We start from the raw sequence: 22825 nt of genomic DNA, 5'->3' as shown, positions 1-22825 counted from the left end.
TTTTATACGAAGACAGGATCCTTCGTTCTTTTCACAGTGTAGCTTGACAGTGCTGTTGCGGGGAAGACATTTCCAGACGGACATCGAGTATTTCCTGTTGTCCGTGAGGTTTAATCGGTCCGTCAGCAAACGCCATCCGAAAAAATCAAATCTTAACAGAAATATGAAATGACATTATTGTTCGAGTTTATACATTGAGTCAGTGTTCGCATGTGAGTAGGAACATTATAGAATAGGACCTGGGCTTGCTTTGGACTCGTGTTTACAATGACGAAAGGTCGTGGTACGCATGTTCTCGGTGCAACGTTACTGGACGGACAGTAAGTTAACTTTAGCAGGTTGAAATGTGGACCGTCCTCATCGTTAAACTTATTTCGCGGGTCGATAAATTGTATGATAGCTTATCGGAATCAACAACCAGCGTTTAGCCGTAGCTCAGTTCGCTGTCATTGAGAATGTGGAGGGCATGTCGGGTTCCGAGGCTGGCAGCGAGTGGAGCTGTCAGACTGTGTTCGAGCAACCCACCCAAACCTCCACCCTCCTCCTCAGCCCGGCCGCACTCCATCCCACGGCCCCAGGCGGAGAAACAGAGGCGTCGACGAGAGCGGGAGAAGGCTATACTGTCAAGTCAACGCAGTGTAAGTAGGAAATAAACATAAAGCAAAAAAAATAACAATAACATTAAGAGCTGTCAACGAAACAAAACACATGTCTTTGTACAGACAGCTTGGATCTGACAGTGTGATGCTGTGCTGATGTCAAACCTGGCGTTCATGATCAATCATATGATTGTGTTGTGTTAGTCCTTTACACATACATTTAGGCAAAATCCAGCAAATAAATGTTGCACTTCCTTAAAGGTGGGATGGGGTCTTACAAAGATGCAGGTTAAAAGGTCAGAATGATCTTAATCATTGTAGCAGTTGTTTGTATGGCGGAAGCACCAAAGGTAATGTCAGTGAAGAACACTGTGTACTTGAATGCCCACTTCTGTTCAGGGCGATGACTGGACTGTAGAACATTTCTCAGAAGTGTCATTTAAACACAAGGATCCAAGAGCCATTTACCCATTTAATGAATATGAATGGTTGATCAGATGTATGTAGTCTCTTGCCTCTCGCTCAGTCGCTGTCCCTTTGTCTCACCTTAGCATCTTCCTTCAATGTTCCCTTCGGTCTCTTCACCTCTGTTATGATGTCTGTAGAGTCAGCTGAGCCTGGTTCTGTTGCCCAGTCATCCAGATCTGGTTTGGGTGCCTATTTTGGCCCGAGATCTGAAAACACATTTCTCTCAACGTTTCAAAGCTGCTACGATTGCAGTGTAAACACATACACCTCCCGGCCGTCCTCTAAGCAGTTACGGGTTGCCTTCATCACAGTTGAGCTGAGGTGGAGCATCTAGAGGACGTCAGAGGGAAAAACAGAAAACATTCAGTTTATTGGTCCAGAAGCCTGCTCCGGACCAGTTAATTGAATAGACTGAAAAGTGTGGTTTAGACCTGCTCTACATAAAAAGTGTCATGAGATACTGTTTATTGTGATTTGGCGCTATATAAATAAAAAGAAATAACGTAATTGACCTAACAGCGTTGTCATCCTATACCAGTTTTGTTTTATTTTTTAATGTCCATGCCTTATCTTTATGTCCTCATGTTTTTGCTCAAACTTGCACCTTAATCAGTCAAAAAATGATTGGATTGTGTGTCTTGTAGCCACATGCTGCTGGTCCAGGGTTAGGGGTGGCCAATGTACACATGTTCCTATGACTCCTTATATATGATTTGTATTTAAAATCGCTATTGATATATTTTTTGGTGTAATATATCTCAAGCAAATTTATTGAGAAACTCTACGTGGATAAGCTAACCATGCAAGGTTATCTGTTTGTATAATGCAGCAGATTGAATACATGACAAATCAACACTTCACCACATTGATACAAAAATGATATGCTATTTAAAACAGTCTGTCCTAAAACACCGAGAGATATTAAAGTGGCAGGTACTGTGGAATAAACGGTGTAGTAGAAACTTTGATAGTTGACCCCAACCCTGTTTGAATGTTGAATTTCTTTTATTTACAGACTGCTGAAGGGGATGCAATGAAATGGAGTGAGAAGCAGAAGATAGAGTACACCGCTAACACGCCTCCTGGGGCAAAAAAAGGTGATTGACTTGCTTTCACTGGTGTTGGACTTTTAGAGCACCAGCCTGTGTACCTGTTGTGTATTTCTTCAGACTTAACAAAGTGTTTTTTTTTTCCTTTGCAGACACCACCGTGCTGCTTCCGTCCCAGTACAGTCCAGAGTATGTGGAGTCAAGTTGGTATCAGTGGTGGGAGAAAGAGGGATTCTTCAGTCCAGAGCAACACGTGAGGATGGTTGAGTTTAGGTTACCAACTACAGATTGTACTTCTGCATGATATCCACTGATTTGGGTGAAACTGGATCATATTTTATGGGGATATTTCCGGCTGCTCCACCTGAACCCTCTGCACCCTCTCTGTGGGCAGAATTTGTAATGCCAAAAGCATCACAGTCGTGTAAGATGCAGTTAGGAGACTTCACAGGTGTGCCAATATCAAAATGAGTACAAAGATGGGTGTGATCCAAGTAGGGGGCTGGAAGTAGGGCAAAGAAAGAAGGGAAGAAGCTATCAGCCTCCTACTTTACAACCCTGTACATCTGTTTTAAGTTGCGGATCACTGTATCCCAGCTCTAATAATTCCCATCCATCCTAGCGTCGATGGTTAAGCTGTGTTCATCTGAATGTGTGTGTTTGCAATCAATGTGTGAAACAGGAAGGAAAAGAAAATAATATGTGTGACAGGATGGATGAAAATGTGCAGGCAGTGAGGATTATTTATTCAACTGAAAGCATGAAACCGCCTGCTCGTGATGTGGTTCAGCAAAGGACGACACTGCTCCACTCAACAGTTTGAGTGTATGTATTCAGATAGAAACCGTAAGCTATTATTGTGCTCTATGCACATGCATGACGAGACTGGGTTCAGAGAGCTACCCTGATAACAGAGGAGAGGAGTGGCTGCTCTCATTGGCAGTAGCTCGTTCCCGCATCATTCGTTGCAGCATGCACCAATCTCCAAAAACTGTCAGGGGGTGGAAGATCAGGGCTAAAATCCTGAAGTGGGAACTTGGCATAAGCCCATACACAACAGGCAATAGGCAAAAAAAAAGCTCTTTTCACAGTCACTAAGTCTAGATTTGCAACCAATAATAAGCTTAACTGTAAAATGAATTACTGTTACAGTACTTAAAATATATGTCATTTAAAACTTGCTTTTAATTAACTTGTAGTATTTTATACCTCTTCATGCTCATTTCTGTAATTCATCCAGTCTACCTGCTACTATATAATGTCATAGCTGTCTCATGTCATTTGTGAAAGCAACTACGATCTAAAAAGTGCTAAACAAAGAAAGTTCCTACTATTACTATTCAGAATTGAAATATGCCACCTTGAAATGTTTTTGACTGTAAAAAGGGAGGACGTAGATTTGCATCTGCTTTCAAACTCTAAAATGTTGCCCTGTTGTGTCCGTCAGGAGAGGTTATCTCACTCTGTGGATCAGACCTTCTCCCTGTGTATTCCTCCACCAAACGTGACTGGCACTCTTCACGTGGGCCACGCTCTGACTGTCGCCATAGAAGACGCTCTGGTTCGATGGTAACCGCCAACAAAAATACGCAGCATGTTATGTGAACTATTAATTGTGGCTAGTTAAGCACCGAGACGGATTGAAAAGGCTTATCCGTTGATGGAGCAGTAATATATAGATTTGTAATCCACCAGGAGAAGGATGCAAGGCCACAGAGTACTGTGGGTTCCGGGATGTGACCACGCAGGTATTGCCACACAGGTGAGTTCTTCTCTTCCTTCTATTTCATGTTGATTAAGGATTGAAAGAATAGGCTCACATTTGCTCTTAGAAACATGTTTACATGCCAACATGAAAGTTAAAGGAGTTGTCGTTAGCTGTAAATATTCAGACGTAGATAAGATCGCTTCCTAATACATGTCCAGTGTACATGTTGGTGGTCAAAATCCACAGTCCTTGTTTGTTTAATATCTTGTTTAATATCAATGTGCCCAGTTGCTTTCAGACTGCTGGAGCTTCATACGAGCTTCAGAATGCGTTTTTGCAGAAAGTGACGACGGTTGTTGAACAGCTTTCTCATTCAGTCACCTCTGTGTCCGTCAGACCGTGGTGGAGAGGAGACTGCTGAGGGCACACGGGAAGCGCAGACAGGACCTCACCAGGCAGGAGTTTCTACAGGAGGTGTGGAAATGGAAGAATGAGTGAGTCGTCACTTTCAGATCTTCACTTCCCATCTACTGTTTTGGACTGCAGGCTGTTTGTTTCATTGAGTGTTTTTTTTTTTCTCTTCATGTGTGTCCAAGGAAAGGAGAGGAGATCTACCACCAGCTGAGGAGGCTCGGAGCTTCTCTGGACTGGCGTAGGGCGTGTTTCACGATGGATCCAGTAAGACAGTCACATACGTTTGTCACGTATTTGACCACCTGAAAAATATCTGTTTAAAACTTTTAGTGTCATTATTGCTGTTTATTCTGAATACGTTTGAAACAAGAAGCCCTATAGCTGTTAATAAAGTTCTCAGAATGGATTGATAAAACCGCGGTGTACTACAAACTGTCACTGACCATAGCAAACCATGTTTCTCGGCATCATTCATCATTCTTGTTTATGCCATATACTTCAGGGTCAGATGTTTAAATCCTGCAAATCTTACACAGGGGCTTTAAGATGTGTAATTTCTATTATAAGATAATTATTTATGTATATATATGTTCTCTATACAGTTGTCTACAACATAAAAACTATTCAAGTGTGGGTATATGGATATATTACATTCCATGTATGTATCTTTTATCCTGCAGAAAACTCTTTGTTTGATTGAGTCATTGTATGTTGAGGCTGCTGCTTCAGACTTGTTTTTTAAACAAAGTGCTGATAACCCAAGTGTTTCATCACCGTTTTTTAAATTATCTGTCCACAGTCTCCTTGATTTCTAGTAACTGGTATCGGCCCTGAAGGAGCCATATGAATAAACCCCTAGTAAATAAAAAGTTGTTTGACAGCTGTTTGTTGTTTGACAAAGTTGAAGACAGTCAGATGCAGGTAACCTCAGCTTGCTCAAATCTGAGACCAAAACAGAAAATAATGTGTGTTATGTACCAAGAATATCAGAATAGACTAAAGACTAGTTACCTTGAAAAGAAAACTTGTACCATGGAACTGTTAATACTGGTGAGGTTTCCTTTATTTTGTCATTTCAGGATTTCAGCAAGGCTGTGACCGAGGCCTTTGTCAGGCTGTGTGACTCCGGTCTGATTCATCGCTCAGAGGGTTTGGTCAACTGGAGCTGTGCTCTGGAATCTGCCATCTCCGACATAGAGGTGAAACGGCTTCACATTGATGCATAATTCACACCACGGGGAGACAAAATAAAAGTTGTTACCACATATGTGGATGTAAAATTTTGTAATACGTACAGCCTTTCCTTTTGCATGGACATCAGCCCCAAACTATCATTTGCTCAGCTTTTTAATCGGCGACAGAGACCTTTTCTGTAGCCCAGGAGGTACAGCGGGTCCAGCAATCGGGAGGTTGCTGGATCGAATCCCTGGCTCAAAGTGTACTTGAGCAAGATACTGAACCCCAAACTGCTTCTTATGAGCAGGTTGGCACATTTCATGGTCATCTCTGTGTGAATATGACAGCTTTTGTAAAAGCGGGTGGTAACGTAAATGAGGGAAAGGGTTAAGATGAGTCCATTTTCATGCTTATGTCCTTCATTTTGAAAGAACCTATTCTTATTGCTGAGACGGGTACAGGAAATAATTTGTCCTCCTCTCCTTTGCCTTGGTCTGAGGGCTTTACGTTTGGTGAAAATCACACGAAACCTTCAGCCCCTAATGTGTCTTGCCAACATGTTAAGGTGATCCAGCTCTAATGCCACTGAAACGATAGATTGGTAAACATGGGTGGTTTCACGGATGGCATGGAATGAGGTCTACTGCGTCCCAGCACACCTTATAAAACAAGTGTTCCTTTTCCTTTTTCTTTCTTGTCCACCTATTATACTTTTTTTTTTTTAGATAGGATCGTCATTCATTCTGTTCTGTATCTATATGCTGTATATGTTTTGTGTGTTTGCTGTCAGGTTGACTCAAAGGAGCTGTCTGGGCAGACCATGTTGTCTGTTCCTGGTTATGAAAACAAAGTGGAGTTTGGGACAATGCTGACCTTTGCATACCCTATAGAAGGCCACCGTGAGTATTTTTCTCAAACCATCATACATCTTGTGTTCGGGATTGTACTGTTATTATGCTGTATTGTGATTTTGTTTTCTCCTTTTTCCATGCATTCTAGATGGAGAGGTGGCAGTGTCCACCACCCGTCCTGAGACTATGCTCGGAGATGTGGCTGTAGCTGTTCACCCCGATGACCCTCGATATCAGGCTAGTACACATTTTCTTTTTTTTTTTTAATGAGACTGAAGCTGTTATGCCCTGGTCTGGGGTTGGGGGAGCATAGCATAAGGACAAGAGGCAGAGAGAGTGCGAAATGTGAAGACTTAAGAGTACAGTGAGCAATTAAAAAAAAAAAAAAAGAAGAAGGTTAACCTCAAGAACCTAAAGCCGTAACGAAACAAAACAAACAAAAACCTGAACGATCTCCCAAACCTTAAACAGAAAGATACAAAGAGGCGTTATCTGAACCTTGCTCATCAATCAATAGGATAGGATCTTTATACGAGTGGATTAACAGTATGTACATACTTAAATAGCTACTAGCCATAGGATTAACAACAGGAACAGAAGAGCTACTAGGCTAACAGTCACACAGGTAATCAGGCTAACTCTACACACTCTAATTCTACTTATATGCGCTAAGCTAGTTTACTGGTCCCCAGCCTAGAGGCCAGGCCCTTTTAAAGAGTCACAAGATACATCTGAGGGGTCATGAGATGATAATTGGAGTAGTTCCAAAAAAACAGGTCTTCTGACACATTGCATAATTTGAACTTTCAGCTTAAAGCAGTTATTTGAAAGGATGTCATGTGAGAAGTTACATTTGGAGTCTCGTCTTGGTGGAGCTGTTTACCCTTAACAATGAATATAAGAGCTCATCATTTTTATTTTTTATTTATTTAGAAAAAGTAACCAGCTAACATTACTTCTAATAAATATGGTGGAGTATTTCCTTTTGAATTTTTGTGGAGGAAAAGTATTAAGCAGCATAGACTGGCGATGCTCATGGAAAGTACAAGAACCTCAGTTATATGTATACAGTAGTTGAATATCTGTACTTCATTACACTACCACTAATGAAAGTCTATGCAATGATACATTTCAGTATTGTTATATTACCATACTGTGCAACATGCCACATGCAAATGCAGAGCAGATCTGAATGACAAATGATGTCTGTGCTCATATCTTCCTGCTTTGTCCACTTTGTCCAGGCTCTTCACGGGAAGCAGTGCAGACACCCCTTCACCGACAGACTCCTGCCCATTATCACTGATTCAATGGTGGACATGGAGCTGGGAACAGGTGACAGTAACACTACCTACCGTCTGAGGCCCTCTCCTAGGACACAGTCTCATCAAATATTAAAATCAAAAGCGTCTAAGCTTGTTTATTCTCAAGAAAATATGTCGACTTTTAAGACGTTATTTTGTCCAGCCCTGGACATGCCGAGCGAACGCTGGTGCTCTTACATTATTTCAGCTGCTCCTGTTGACCGCTTCCCTGCTCACGTTTTATAGGTGCCATAAAAGTGACCCCTGCTCACGACCACACTGACTTCCTGCTGTCACAGAGACACTCACTGCCGCGCGTCACTGTGATCGGAGGAGATGGAACCATGACGCACCCCTGTGGTGAATGGCTGAAGGTACATGAGCACCGTTCTCTGTAAAACTTTGGTGGGACTATATGAAGTGATGAGGTGAAATTATTCACAGGGATTCATCAGCTGTTTTCTTCCAGCTGTTGTCACATTTTTGCCCCTTTGTCTCTTTTAAGGGAGTGAAGCGTTTTGACGCCAGACAGCTGGTTGTGGATGCCTTGGCTGAGAAGAAGCTGTTGAGAGGAAAGCAGAGCCATGCCATGACTTTGCCCATCTGCAGGTATTGGAACACACACACAGACACACACACACACACACACACACACACACACACACTAGAATTTCTGTGTGTGCATTCATGTCTCTGCTCCTGTTTGTACAAATGTATTCAATAGATATGTTTCAGGACAAACACAGTTCTTCACAAAAGGCAGCACAGGGTATTTCAAAACAATCTAGAAATATATAATTGCTGCATATAGTAGACAACACAACCGATTCGCTCAGTAGTTTTGCTTTCTTTTTTCACATAAGTAGCAGACCACTGTCTCTGCATATTTAAACTGACAGCTCTCAATAAGACGGCTAAGACACAAGGAGCACATCTTCATGCAGCCTGAGCTCGATCAGCTAGTTTTTTGTGGTTATTTGTGTTTTTTGGTTTCCCCCAAACCAGCAGCTAATACTTGATTTAGGGAGAACAGCGTAAATATCTTGACTGTGGATTTGTGCACAAACCTGTGTAAAGGTCACAAACGGGCTTCCACCAGTGTCACGATGACCTCGTTCTTGCTTCCTTCATCGTTGTCGAACAAGACAATAGAGGCAATGCTATAATTTGACCATGTTCTTGTATGTTTCTAATTTGTCTTTTTGCCTTTTGTCTTCCTCCTCCATCTCTGTTTCAGTCGCTCAGGAGATATCATTGAACCTCTTCTAAAGAAGCAGTGGTTTGTCCGCTGTGATAAAATGGCTGAAAAAGCTATACAGGTAGGTTATTGTGCAATGTTTATATTTCAGTCAACCCTTATGTATTAAAGGATCATAGTTGCATCACATGATTTCAAGTAACCAGTTGTTGACCAGATATTTATATACCAACATGTATTAATCTCTGAAATGTGACCATTTCTTTCCCGGTCAGGCTGTGGATGATGGACAGCTGGAAATCATCCCTCACTTCTATACCAAAACATGGAAGAACTGGCTCTCCGGCATCAGGTAGACAGTCCTGACCTCTGACTCGGACAAAAATCACGCAATTTAACAGTCGTATGAGTGGGACAACAGGAGGGTGAACAATGGAGTTGTGTCTCATTGTTACTGGTGTGACGTGCGCGTGAAATGACACCACTCCGATGAAGAATGGACTCTTGTGTCAAAGTTACGGGTCGTCAACAATGTGCCTCTGTTTGCTTCGCAGCGATTGGTGCATTTCTAGGCAGCTTTGGTGGGGTCATCGGGTCCCTGCCTACCAAGTGGAGCTTCCTAACTCTACTGCCAAACAAGAGGTTGGGTCCGTGGATGTGTTTATGTTTTGAAAGTACTACTAACATGAAAAAGTTTGCTTCAGACAGATATAGAAATGGATGAGTGGTTGGCATAATGGGTTGAATAGCTGATGTATATTGATGTATACTGATATACACCAATACACCAATGTCACCAACTCCCACACAGTTTTGTCGTGTCTGTGTTTTATCTGGTAGGAGCAGTGGGTTTGGGGTCGGAGCGAGGACGAGGCCAGACGGAGAGCTGCTGTCAAATACGGAGTGAAGCCCGAAGCCATTACTTTGACTCAGGGTGAATGACCTTTACCTCAACCCCTTAACTTGCTGCTGTATCAGCAGATGACAACTTTACTACTGCACTATCCATCACACTGATCACTGATCAAAAATATGTTTTTGTTTTGTTTGTTTTTTTACTTTTGCTGTCGCTGTGAACACTGCTACTGTTGATATTATTTATTTTACCGCCGCTGTGGTGCTGCAATTACCTCTGCCTGGGGCTGAAGAGTGCACTGGAGGAGCTGATATTACAAGCCATTATGTCAGTGTGACATCAGTATGTATCTGCCAGTCAGGAACAAAAACGTTAAGATAAATGTTTAGAGTAGTTTGTGGCTGCCAATATTAAGCCAAAAGTTAATTTGATCAAATAAAAAAAGGTGATGTTTTATCTGCATTATTTAATCAGGGTGTCGAAATCTGGATTACACTTTTACTCCAGTTTTACTTTCAGTTTAGTTTCAGGCAAAAAGTGCAAGAGAGCTTTGCTACTAAGCATTGATGCGGCTTGCCCAAAAAAGCCTCCTTCCATGGTGCTTGGTATGCTCCCTCTTTGTTTTAATTACAGAATGCACTCCAGCTGGCATGGACTCCACAGGTTAATGTAAAACATGCTGACTCATGTTACCCCGGCATGATTTGACAAGTGTTCCGCAAAGCTTCTTGTGATGTCACAGAGTGTTTGGCTTTCTCAGTTGAAGCGTCCCCATAAATGTTGAATGGGGTTGAGGTCAGGAGACAGTGGAGGATTCCTCTGTCTCCTCTGATCTTCAGTAGTTGTGTCAAAGCTTTGAGGTGTGTTTGGGCTCATTATCCCACTGCAGTATGAATCCTCAAAGATCTAACCAGAGGATGGAGCTTGTCTCTGAAGAATGGAGTGGTGCTGCTCCTTGGTGAGGGTGGAGTCAGTTCTGTGCAGTGCAGGTGTCCAACTCCAGAGAAGGCAAAAGAGCCTCAGACTTGATTTTACTCACTGTTTTTCACAATGGGTTTGAAACACTTTAGTATCATTCTCTGTCCTGTTTATCCCCTTTAATACACCCTTCTGTTACTGACATAAATCTGTCACTTGGATTCATCATTAAATAGGACTTTCTTAATGAATGTCTTAGAAAGTTGGGGGTGTAACCAACTTAATGCAATATGTTAAAAACAACAACCAATTTAAAAAGCAGATGTTAATAATTGCTGTTTATGTAAATACACACATGTACTTCTTTTTTTTACTTACTTCTGCACACTCCTCATGTCAGACCCCGATGTCCTTGATACCTGGTTCTCCTCGGGGCTGTTTCCCTTTGCCATGCTTGGCTGGCCTGAGCAGGTACTGCACTTCCATCAGCAGAGCGTAGTCTTCAACAAACAGCCCTTCCCCTTCGTACTATAACCTCCGTCTCATTCCCCGCAGACTGCCGACCTTCAGCGCTTCTACCCAAATTCCATTCTGGAGACGGGCAGCGACCTCATCTTCTTCTGGGTTGCGAGGATGGTGATGCTGGGCACGGAGCTGACGGGACAGTTGCCTTTTAAACAGGTGCCTAGATAATTAGCACCCCCCCCCCCCCCCAAAAAAAAAAAATCAAGTATTCCTACAAATATGTGATGTGATGAATCTCAGTGTCAGCATATTCTGTTGTTTTTCTCTCCCTCTTTTGTACTCCCATCATGGCTCGCAGGTTCTACTTCACTCTCTGGTGAGAGACAAGTATGGCAGGAAAATGAGTAAATCTCTTGGAAATGTCATCGACCCATTAGATTTCATACATGGAGTCTCTCTGGAGGTAGGTAGCACATAAGATCAGTCCAGGAGGCATATTAATGTTTATTACTTGCTGACATGTATCCCACTGAATGAAGGGGCAGGACTCTGATGCAATTTAAACTGCTGAAATACTGTTATCTGAGTACACTCCAGCAACAGAAAGTAGAGTCAAACCCTAAAGTGGATATTTTCTATTAAATTATCTCCATCAATATATGATAGGTACTTAGCCGTACATTTTCTACTAGCCCAGGCTGTCCTGAAAAAACAAATGATGTATATAACTTGATTGTGCATGACAGGGTTGATTTGATAAAAGCATTATCGCACAAAAAGATCTGGCGAATGGAAAAATATGGGGAAAAAAACAGCTCAGTGCTCAGAGGGTTCCTGTCTCCTTCCCATTTTTGGAAGAGAAAATAATCAATAGTGGTTATATTTCCCAGTTCAGTTGCTAATAACATTACTAAATTATTTGACAAGGCTTCCACAAAGAAGCTCTCGTCAAATAATTTAGTTTTAGACAGTATTTTGCTTCTGTCTGGCAGAGAAGCACTGCATTACCACAGTGAATATATTTATGACTTCCATACTTCGAAGTAAGAGTTGAAAAGCGATGGCGTCATCTATTATTTGGTGAAGTGACAGCTTCTTTTCTAATTCCCACAAAATACTTTTTGTTGTTGTTGTGAAACTCTTTTTCCATTTTCCATTCCCATTTTTCCATTGTTTCTCTCCTTCCTGTTAGAGACTTCAAGAGAAAGTAAAGGAGGGTAACCTTGACCCCAGGGAACAACTGGTGGCCATGGAGGCACAGGTCAGCTTCCTTCTCTCCTTTCTGTATCTGAACTGCACACTCGTTACTTTCTGTCTCATCTATCTGTTCCATCTGCTTCCCCACAGAGGAGAGACTTCCCCAAGGGCATACCTCAGTGCGGGACTGACGCTCTGAGATTTGCCCTTTGCTCTCACAAGATTCAGGGTGAGCGACTCTCGTCACTGCTCGGTTTATCTGAGGAAGAGGACCATTTGTCAGCGTGTGAAGCTGTGTGATGGAAAGCATAGTTGCAGGAAAGAAGATGGGTTCCACTTTGGCTAGATAGAGAAAAAGAAATGATTTGTGAGGGACTGCAGTGACAATACTGACTGGATAAATGAGTATCAAAGGTTACAGCTGTAACCACAGTTCTATGAATCCTGGACGACTGCCAGCGGCAGCGCTTATCACTGGATATCGCCTGTCTTGCACACACGCAGGTTGAGTGTTTATATCATTTCACTTATATAAAGTCACATGTGCCCTTGGATGACTCCTGACTAGCTCCTGACTACCAAGTTACCAGACCGTAGTCACAGAGCAGTGTACCGGGTCTTCTTTCAGAACTGGGCACCAGTCAGAGGACAACCTCCAACTGTTATGGCAGGAAGTGCCTGACTGCTTGGTGCACAGCCCATAGCTCCAGGAAACTGATGTGCTCTGTGAGATCCTGGACAGTCCACTGTCCCCTTGTCACCTTGTTCTGCCATACTGCACCCCATCCTGAGAGGCAGCCATTGTGACTGTCTCTTGGCAAAACAGGACAGAGCCCGTGGGCACACCTCTTAAGAGATACAACCTCTCCCCCAGGCACCACTGTGAAACCCTGAGCATCCTGTGCCTGTGCAGCTTGGGGTCCAAGTGGAAGCTGTTCAGCCACCTTTGCAGGGGGAACAATGTCAGTAAGCCCAAGGGAATGATAGCAGAAGAGGGCAACTGTCACACTAAGCTATATAATGCAAATCGATCTTATCAACTGATGTGCCATTGAACTCAATGTTACTACAGTAGTTGATCTGCGTAAGCGAGAAGATCTTAAGACACTGGTCACACAGATGATACTGGCAGTTATACCGGGTCAGGTGTGATTTGAGGTCACACATGACTTTGTTGATATAAATACTCTACCTGCCTGTACACAAGACGGAAGATAACAGTGAAAAGCGCAGCCTCCGGCAGTCACAAGGTAGGCTTATCAGTGCTCAAAACGCTGCACAATGGTAATATACTATCAGTATAACACAGAGAGTCGTGATTTCATGGAGAAGTTATGTGGGTTTTTGTTGTCTGTCTGTCATCCCATTCTTGTGCAGATGATATTTCTGGAACACGTTGAGGAAATTTCCTGAGATTTGGCACAAACATCCACCATTCACTTTAAGCAGTTCAAGGATGGACTGATTACATTTTGGTGGTCAAACGTCAAGGTCACTGTGACTTTAAGTCTATCCCATTCTTGTAAATGGGATAGACTTCTTGTAAATGCAATATCTCAGGAACTCCTGGAGGGACTACTTCACATTTGGCCCAAATGTCCACTCGGGCTTATGGGTTTACTGATTAGATTTTGGTGGTCAAAGTCATTTGTAGTCATTTCGCATTTGGTCAGGTACTGGATTGTAACCCCTGTGTTGACACCCTTTACTTAGCCGACAGGCTAGCTTTATTCAAATAAATGAAAGTACTTCATATTTTCATGCAGGGCTGAAGTCAGTCTGAACGTGGGCACACACCATGTGACAAGTACACTGACTTCCTGTGCCAATAGCTAGATGAAACTACTCAACTTCAATGACCTCTACCTTTATATTATGTATCTGACTCTTTCTGTTCTGCGTTTTTTCAGGTGAAGACATCAGTCTGTCTGTCTCTGAGGTCCTGAGCTGCAGAAACTTCTGTAATAAAATGTGGCAGACACTGAGATTCACACTGGGAGTGCTTGGTGACAACACAACACCAGTGAGAACACTGGAAGAGGTACAGCGATTGAATCAACCATTTGAATGTTTTTTTTTAAATGTATGGACAGCATATTGTTTAAATTAAATTTTAATATTTACCACAAACACAAGCCTTGATTGATGAGGCGTCTGTGCACCACTGGGGATGATTTATGTTATATTTATGACTATGCTGGTGGACCAGCTTCATCATGGTGGTCCACCAGCTAAACCTGCACCAAACCAGTACTAACCAGCATAGGCCATGCTGGTCTATGCTGTTTTTTTCAGCAGGGTACAATAACGATTTAGGCTAGTAATTAATGATAACAGTTTCAGATACATTTTAACTGAGTAAAATGTATTTTGTTATTTATCCACAGGCATTTTCCATCTCTGTCTAAAGGAAAACATTCAAAATATATAAACAGAATGTGAAGAAATAACCCCACAACCACTGGAGTTATCAAGAAGGTATCATGAAGCTAGCATGCTAACCAGCTAGCTCATGCTAGTAACGGTGCAAAGCTGCTGAGCTTGCTCCCCCCACTCCCCAAACTCCCAGTCTTGACCTACATGGCTAACTGAGCTAACTAGTTAAAGGCAGCTACAGTTAGCCTCAGTTACTTAGCGGTCACTCTGAGGGTACACTGGCCTCTATTTGTTTTCAGTATGAATTTTACAGGCGGCCATGCTAATGCCTGCAATTCTCTGTACAGGAATCTGTGAAGTACATTTTACCCAAAATGTTTTTTGCTTTTCCAATTCTCAGTTGACTCCCCTTAGCAGCATGGACCGGTGGATCTGCTCCAGACTCTACAGCACAGTGGCACAGTGTGAGCAGGCCTTCGAAGCCTACGAGCTGCACACTGTCACATCTGCCCTGTACTCCTTCTGGGTCCACAGCCTGTGTGATGTCTACTTGGTGAGGAGCATAGCATTCACATTGCATCATGGGTGAATTTTACTGTATTTAAAAAAAAAAAGGGGGGGACAGATTGGAAAAGAGATTGTTACTTTGTTCTCTTTGTATTAACAACCATCTGCTTACTGCATAGTTAAACAGGAAGGTGGCGGATGGGTGCAGTTGGTATTGGGTTTGAAAATAGGGCCAGTGTGTTGCAGTTGCCACGGTTGTTTTTTTTTTTTTTTTTAATCCCAGTCTTTCACTGGTCACAGGTTCTCAAAGACTGATATAAACAAATTAATATAAATGTTCAAATGTAGCCAGTGCTTGTCATTTACTTCTATGACTGTGTGTGTCCTTTAGGAGTGTGTGAAGCATGTGCTGGTCCGTCAGGATGAGAGGGCAGCGGTCCAGGCTGAGACTGAGCGCAGTGTGCAGGTGGCCAGCAGTGTCCTCTATCACTGCGTGTCCACGTCTCTGGCCCTGCTCTCCCCCTTCATGCCCTTCATCACTGAGGAGCTGTGGCAGAGGCTCCAGCCATTCAGACCCAGAGCTGCAGCCCAGGCCAGCCTGTGTCTGCAGCCTTACCCCCACACCTCTCAACTAGTAGGACTACAACCGTAACGCGTCCTCACCACCACACAACCACATCTAATGAAGATATTTGCATCAGTGTTTTGCCTATAAAATGGGTCAGGCCGCACACATTGCAACTATGTGCTTGGACCCTATTTGTACTGTTGCTGAAGTTTGGTGCTGTTCTGAGCATTATTTGTTGCTATGAGTGGGTTTTTGATGGCGTTTTCTTGTTGAAGGCATAGACTGCAGTGCATTGTTACTGTGCGGCCTTTTCTGAGGTTGCTAAAACTGCATAAGCTAGCGGTCGGAAAACTTGATCTCTTGAGGGGGGTCTTACTCGGTGTCGAGGTGTGTTAGACCATGGATTAAATTATACTGGAATATCCCTTTAAGTTTATGGTCTAAATCTCTAGTTTCAAGTCTATTTCAATATAGCGTGATTTTCAATTTGGAAATTATGGTCCCATGTCGAGTAAGATAGACAATAAAGCAGGGTATGCATTAGGGCATGTGTATCTTGTCTTTGACAAGTTACTACCACAGCTTATTCTTGGGCTCTCAGTTGGATCTGTGTTGGACCCAAGCCCCGCCCTCTGGTACCATGATGGTCAACTCTGGCTCTGGAAGAAAAATGGTGGCAGCTGTAATGCCAAAATGGAGGCAAAATAATCATCCACAAAGCAGTAGAGACAACACAGTATAGAGGAGTAGAGGCATGGTAGTACAGCGTAAAATTGAAATATTAAATGGAAGTGAGTAGATTTGATTGGTTGTACTGTATCAGGTGCTGCTGTTTTATTTTGCACCAATAAGTGGTTGCCTTTACATTCAAAGGTGTCTTAAGGGTCAACTCATATGAACTCACATTAATGTTAACTAACTCACCTTAGCCTTCATCAAAACAGTCGTCCACACTGGTGACATAGCAATTGCCGGAAGAAAAAAAGATGTTATGACTCCAAAATGCAATCCACATTTACAGGTACCACTGATCCACTGGGGTAGCCTACACATGTACAGTAGTTACTCAAAATTCACACTGAATCCACTCAGGGACGTGGTTACATCAGAGAACCAGTACAAATGGAAATCTGGCACAGTTGTAAATACATCCAGTCTTATATAATCCTTGTGCTTGCAGGTTTGCATATTGTACAAGGGTTCACTATATAAATGAAAAAAGGACTTATAGCAAATGGTTTACATGCAGTATATATTATAGGGATATGTCTGACTAAAGCACAAATAGCATGATGAGGTGTGGCAAGATTTCACTCCCATGTCATTTTTTAAATGTGATTTAACATGCGACATGCGAACAGCTAGTGAAGTTGAAGTTATCACTCTGCTGGTTTCTGCTCCTGAATGCGTTCAGTTATTTTTGGCTGGGTTTTGAACTTTCCATGGATTTTAGCTGATGTGTTCTTTTGTGTGACCTCTCCATCCTGCCAGGCACACTGGAATTTCCCTGATGTGGAGAACGATTTTTTGCTGATCCGGAAAGTGGTCCGAGTGGCCCGTTCACTACGAGCCCAGTGTGGAATGACCAAAGAAAAACCTGCCAGTGAGTCAGTTAACGGTCGAAACAACCATCTCGAATGTAACAGCTCACTGATGAATGCTCAGATAGAGATCAGGTTATGTTTTAATGCAGAAAAATGAGATTGATGTGACTTACTAACTAGCAAGTAATCAATTTGTAAATTGATATAAATGAATGGATTAATTAACGCGTGTTGTGTGTCTCAGTGTGGGCAGTGTGTTCACCCAGCCAGGCGCAGGTCCTCCTTCACTTCGGAACTGCTGTGTGGACATTAAGCCGGATATCCAACCTCCACATCTACTGTCCTCAGGAAGGAGAAAGCCTCCACTCTGTCTGCTCCACTCCTCCACCTAAGGGAAGCCTTGTCGGTGTGGTGGACCACACGTGTCAGTTACACCTTCACGTCCAGGTATGATCCAGATTTCTTCCACTGCAGCCCTTTAAGGCTTAACATGCCTTGGTAAAAGTCTGTCATTTTCTGGTTCAGGCTGAGAATGTCGTCAACTTTGAGGGACTTCAACTCTGAGAAATTACGGAAGGCTTTTTTTTAATGAATATCTGACACTTTATATACTAACAATCAATCAAAATGACCTTTGGCACAATAATCTTCATGTCATGTCAAGTCAACATTTTACATTTACATTTTAGGGCATTTAGCAGACATACAGTAATTCATACATGCATTCATACACTGATGGTGGTGGCTGCCGTGCAAGGTGCTGACATGCACATCAGGAGCATTTTGGGGTTCAGTATCTTGCCCAAGGACACTTCGACATGCAGACCAGGGGAACTGAACCAGCGAACTTCCAGTAACAAGACGCTGGCTCCACCCCTGAACCACAACCACCGCTATTTTACATAGAGAACAACGGGTGTATGTGTTGTGACACGCATCATTATACTCTGCTATCAGTAAGTATTATACACTGCATCAGAGCCAGACAGAGGATCCACATCAGCTCACTCTGAGCAAGCTACCGGCACTGGAGCAACGTTTTTTTTATTTTTTTTTATCATTTTTTATTTTTATTTTGTGAGAGCATTACAATACAGTAGTTACTTTCAGAAAATATACAATGTTACTTCTGCCACTCACAATTAGTTTTTTGTGTGTGTGTGTGTGTGTGTGTCTGTGTGCCAAACAATAAACAAAACACACAAAGTTAAATGAATTACATCTGGAAACTTTGAACAAACTGGGAAAGATAGATCTACATAAAAGAGCAAATAAAGAAACATTACCAGGTAGTTTTGAAGTGAAGTATGGGTGATACAGAGTATTCCTTAGGCCCAACAAAACATTCAAAAAAATAAAATTATATAACAGTAATTGCAAGGTCACCCATTCCGTACTTCTGTCTGTTCAAGACCAGCTGGAGCAACGTTTTTAAAAGAAACATTTCAAGTTACATTAACTGAAAACAGTTTGGTGGTCAGTGGTCAGTGGTCAGCGCTGTTGGTCAGAAGCATAAGTTAACATCGAATTTACTACATAAACTTAAAAATCAGAACGCCAACTGGAATGACTGGTTGGTCCCGCTGTTTCAGGTCATATTTCTAACAGTGTTACATCATTTCCTCTTTCAGAGTGGAATGAACGTTGACAGACAGATACTGCAGCTCACCCAGCGCAGAGACAAGCTCCTTTCAAAGCTGGAGGAAAACCTCTGCACAGTCCAGTCCCCACACTACCTGACCAAGGTTCCTGCTCATATCAGGGAACAGATTGACAGTAAGGTGAGTGCTGCTTTTGGGGTTGCTTATCATCACTTTATCATTTGCGTGTGCAAGGGTGACAGTCGATAATTTTGTGTGTCACAACGGTTACTGCTTCAAGAATCCAGAGAAACAAAATCAAATGACTGACGGAGTTTAGTAAACTGTCCCACATTCCACCGCTCACGTTGATCCACAGAGAATTTCAGGCCCCTGTGCCGGCGGTGCTGCTACCTAAACTGGTAATTAAGTCGCTCAGCTGAGGTGGTGCTGTGATTACCTCCAAACTGGACTGATGTGGACTCACTAATGATTGCAAGATTTTTAACAGGCAGGACAATTTTGAGATTGTAGTATCCCAATTTATTATTAATATCTTCAATTTTGTGCATACTGTCGGCGGCGTGCAGTGCTTCTAGGACAACATCAACGGGGAGAGGCTGAAAAGAGAACTGGGACTGTGCGCTAACCATTTACATCGATAAGGCATAAAGTTATGACCACTGACAGGTGAAGTGAATGACACTGATTGTCTCTTCATCGTGGCACCTGTTAGTGGGCGGGATGTATTAAGCAGCAAGTTAAGTTGTTGAAGCAGGAAAAATGGACAAGCGTAAGGATGCGAGTTTGATGCCTCGGTCAGAGCATCTCCAAAGCTGCAGCACTTGTGGGGTGTTCCCAGTCTGCAGTGGTCAGTATCTATCAAAAATGGTCCAAAGATACCTTTAGCATACCTTCAGGGGTCTAGTGGAGTCCATGCCTCGACAGGTGAGGGCTGTTTTAGCAGCAAAAGGGCGACCAACACAATCTTAGGCAGGTGGTCATAATGTTATGCCTGATGTATTTTTCCAAAAGATGTTGGGGTCTTCGCTAGTGCTCTTTTTCAGGCCACCAATCATTTATTAGACTAGATGGGACTCATCACCTGTCACCCAGTAACCAAGAAAGTGGAGGAGAAACTTGTTCTGGCTGTGTCGGGCTGCCCCAAGATTTATCAGACAGAAAACGTCATAACAGAGACAGAAAAGCCATACATCCATACCCTACGCATCGTTAGCTTGTTATTAGCTGTGTTGTCAGGCCTCTGTGGCCATAGCATTAGCTAATGTCAATCAAAGTCCAGCACTCCAAAGCTTGCTGCCTTTTCCACTCAAAAGGCAAATGTTATGAGGACGAGGACTGTTAAAGCTGCTGCTGCGTTATCGTCATTGTAGCTGACTTCCTGTCGGTTTTGCCGTTAGCAGTCGCCTTCCTCCTCTCTACATCACCACATGAACAGGCAGCAGTAGTACAGCAGTGGACAGACCAGACGCATAGTAGCAGCAAACAGGAGGACCCCCGTCTCTCTGAGCATTCACAGGGACCCTTTAAGAGTTCTCCGTCCTGATTAGATAAAATTGGCACCAGAAAATTTCTTTTCGCTTTTAGGGAATGAGCAGGAGGGAGAGACATGGGTTACTGAACAAACACACTATAACAGCGATTAGTGGTGGAATATAGCGCGATTTAACACTTACTTTAAAGGAGCACTATGCAGTTTTGGGATAGAAACATTCTTCGTGGACTGATTTTTCTTTCTGCGTAAGCAAACTAAATAAACTCACTTCTTCTGTCATGACTAAATAAACAAACTGACCTTCAAGGACAACTTTTTTTTTTTTTATGTGTGGCGGACCCTGCCACCTCCCCAGCTTCAAACAGTGTTCTTGGACCAAACTTTCCTCTGAGAACAGCTTGTTAATGCACTGATGGAACAACGTTTGTTGTCATTTATGTCGTAAATATTACAATTCTGAATATGATTTTCATCTCCAAAACTACACCGTGTCCCTTTATTGAAAACAATTTAACATTTAGATTGGAGTTAAAAAGAGATACTTGCTCATGTTCAGGTTAGATTTATTTGAGGTTACTACTACAATAGGTTTACATGCTCTCGTGTTCAGAAACACACACAGTTTTCTCTTCCTGTCCACTGAATTCACCATCTGTCCGAATTTCTCTGTTCTATTTAGACAATTTTTTGCTCAGCAAGATCTCCATATAAACCTCATAATGCTCCACATCTTTGGTACATTTTTATTTTTGTTCAATAAATTCTTTAGTATTAAAACTCTTCAAAGTCCTTCAGGTGCTCATTGGTTTCCAATTACTGCGTGATGATTTAATTAATTTAGAACTGCCAGTAATATTTATATACTGTACATTCTGTACCTAGGCCTGCTCCACTCTATTTATATACTGTGCATACTGTAGTATTTGTCTTGCTGCACTATTTATACTGTACACACTTTGCACTTTACTGCTTTTTTGCACTTCTGGTTAGACGCTAATTGCATTTTGTTCTCTGTTCTGATACTGTGCTCAATGACAATCAAATTGAATCTAATCTTATTTAATTATTTATTTTCACATAATTATCACACATTCAATACTGTCAGTTTTACTAAACTTCTGTACATGATGGTTATCTAATTGTAGGATAGTTTCCATCCAATTATTAAAAACCTCATGTGAAAGTGCTTATGTGATTCTTATTTTAACCCCCTCCTTGTTTTCCTTCCTCCTTCTCTGTATTCAGATGTCAGCCATGCAGCAGGAACTGAAGACCACTGAGGACCAGCTCAGCGTCCTGCAGCAGACTCAGGCAGCAGAGTAACCACAACCGAGTGGACATTACAATAACCGTGAGGCCGCTGCACATCAAGTCTGATATGATGAATCATTTATGCTGTCTGAGCCCGAAATTTGGACACTGCTCGATTAAAGGAGACTTCACATAACATCATCATCATCATGTTATTTATATATATCGCAGAAGCTCATTGTTCAAACCGTGATGCAGCACTACTGCACTGTTCGGTTGTGACCACAAAAATGTTTTTTTTCTGACAATAATCCTTCATATAAATCATTGTTTTTTTTTAAAACATGTTTGTCTTTACATGTGTATTTTCTGGGGATGTCAGAATTTTGATATGTGGAGGATTCAGCATCCAACACAGTTTGAATATGTTATAAATACAAACCTGGTTATGCAGAAAAATGTTGTTTACCGGGCTTCGTTGTGTCAACATGGGCGTCAAACATGGCACGCAATCCAGCAAATACAAAAGACATGTTAAATGAATGGATGGATAAGCAGACAGACAGACAGACAGACAGACAGACAGACAGAAAGATAGATGGGGAATGTGGGTGAGAAAAAGAATTCTAACAATCAGTTTTGGGGGAATAAACTTTCAACAGAAGAGAAAGATCTTTATTGGCAGTTTTTATTTCTTGCTTAAGAAACTAATTAATCTAATTAATTAAACTGTGACCTTAAAGGACAACACGATTACAAACAGTAGTTATATGTTTATTCACGTCTGGATAAAATACATAATTCTGAGTTGTATTATTACCCCATTAACACCTCCAAATGCCTAAAAGTGCCTCTATAATGGTTTAAACTATTTTTTAGTTTTTTTTTATCTTGAAATGGTGATCGTGACGGATAAGAAGGGGAGACTCTTACTTCACCAGATCAATCATAAACCAACTCCAATGACAGCAGTTGAATGGTGGCCTCCACTGGCACACCTCAATGTTTGTCCAGGCTGTCCTGCAACAAAAAGCAAGGAAAAAAGAATTGCATTGAAATTGTAGGCTAACCCTGAAGTTAGTGTCACTGTTGTAGGTTTCTGATCCTTCCAAGTTCTGTTGACCAAGATAATCTCCACAGATGAACACCACTTTGTGATGTTTTGAAGCGTAAATGAACTGCATAGCAGTAAAAAGCTAATGTAAGGCTTGCTAAGAAGAGCTGTGGGACATTTAATGATGGATTTTAGGTGGGAGGACCAAAATGTGTGAAAGTCTTAA

The 22825-nt window shown here is 42.1% G+C and overlaps 1 protein-coding gene across 1 annotated transcript; it reads left to right on the top strand.

Annotated features, from left to right (window-relative positions):
* The first annotated feature begins 80 nt into the window (after positions 1-80).
* On the top strand, positions 81-21883 carry vars2 (valyl-tRNA synthetase 2, mitochondrial). Its single transcript, XM_037092571.1, has 29 exons — positions 81-638; positions 2083-2164; positions 2269-2369; positions 3564-3685; positions 3812-3878; positions 4221-4318; positions 4421-4502; positions 5318-5437; positions 6205-6313; positions 6414-6502; positions 7510-7600; positions 7816-7943; positions 8075-8178; positions 8807-8888; positions 9043-9119; positions 9322-9409; positions 9608-9701; positions 10942-11012; positions 11097-11222; positions 11365-11469; positions 12199-12267; positions 12354-12432; positions 14114-14244; positions 14980-15132; positions 15478-15720; positions 17146-17257; positions 17443-17645; positions 18830-18979; positions 21540-21883. The coding sequence occupies exons 1-29, from the start codon at positions 456-458 to the stop codon at positions 21615-21617; spliced, it is 3237 nt and encodes a 1078-aa protein (XP_036948466.1). The 5' UTR covers positions 81-455; the 3' UTR covers positions 21618-21883.
* The last annotated feature ends 942 nt before the right edge of the window (positions 21884-22825 follow it).

This window comes from Acanthopagrus latus, chromosome 3, assembly GCF_904848185.1.
Source record: "Acanthopagrus latus isolate v.2019 chromosome 3, fAcaLat1.1, whole genome shotgun sequence".
In the NCBI taxonomy this organism is placed as follows: domain Eukaryota; kingdom Metazoa; phylum Chordata; class Actinopteri; order Spariformes; family Sparidae; genus Acanthopagrus; species Acanthopagrus latus.
Note: the sequence above shows the minus strand (reverse complement) of the source record. Positions and strands in the feature narration are given on the sequence as shown.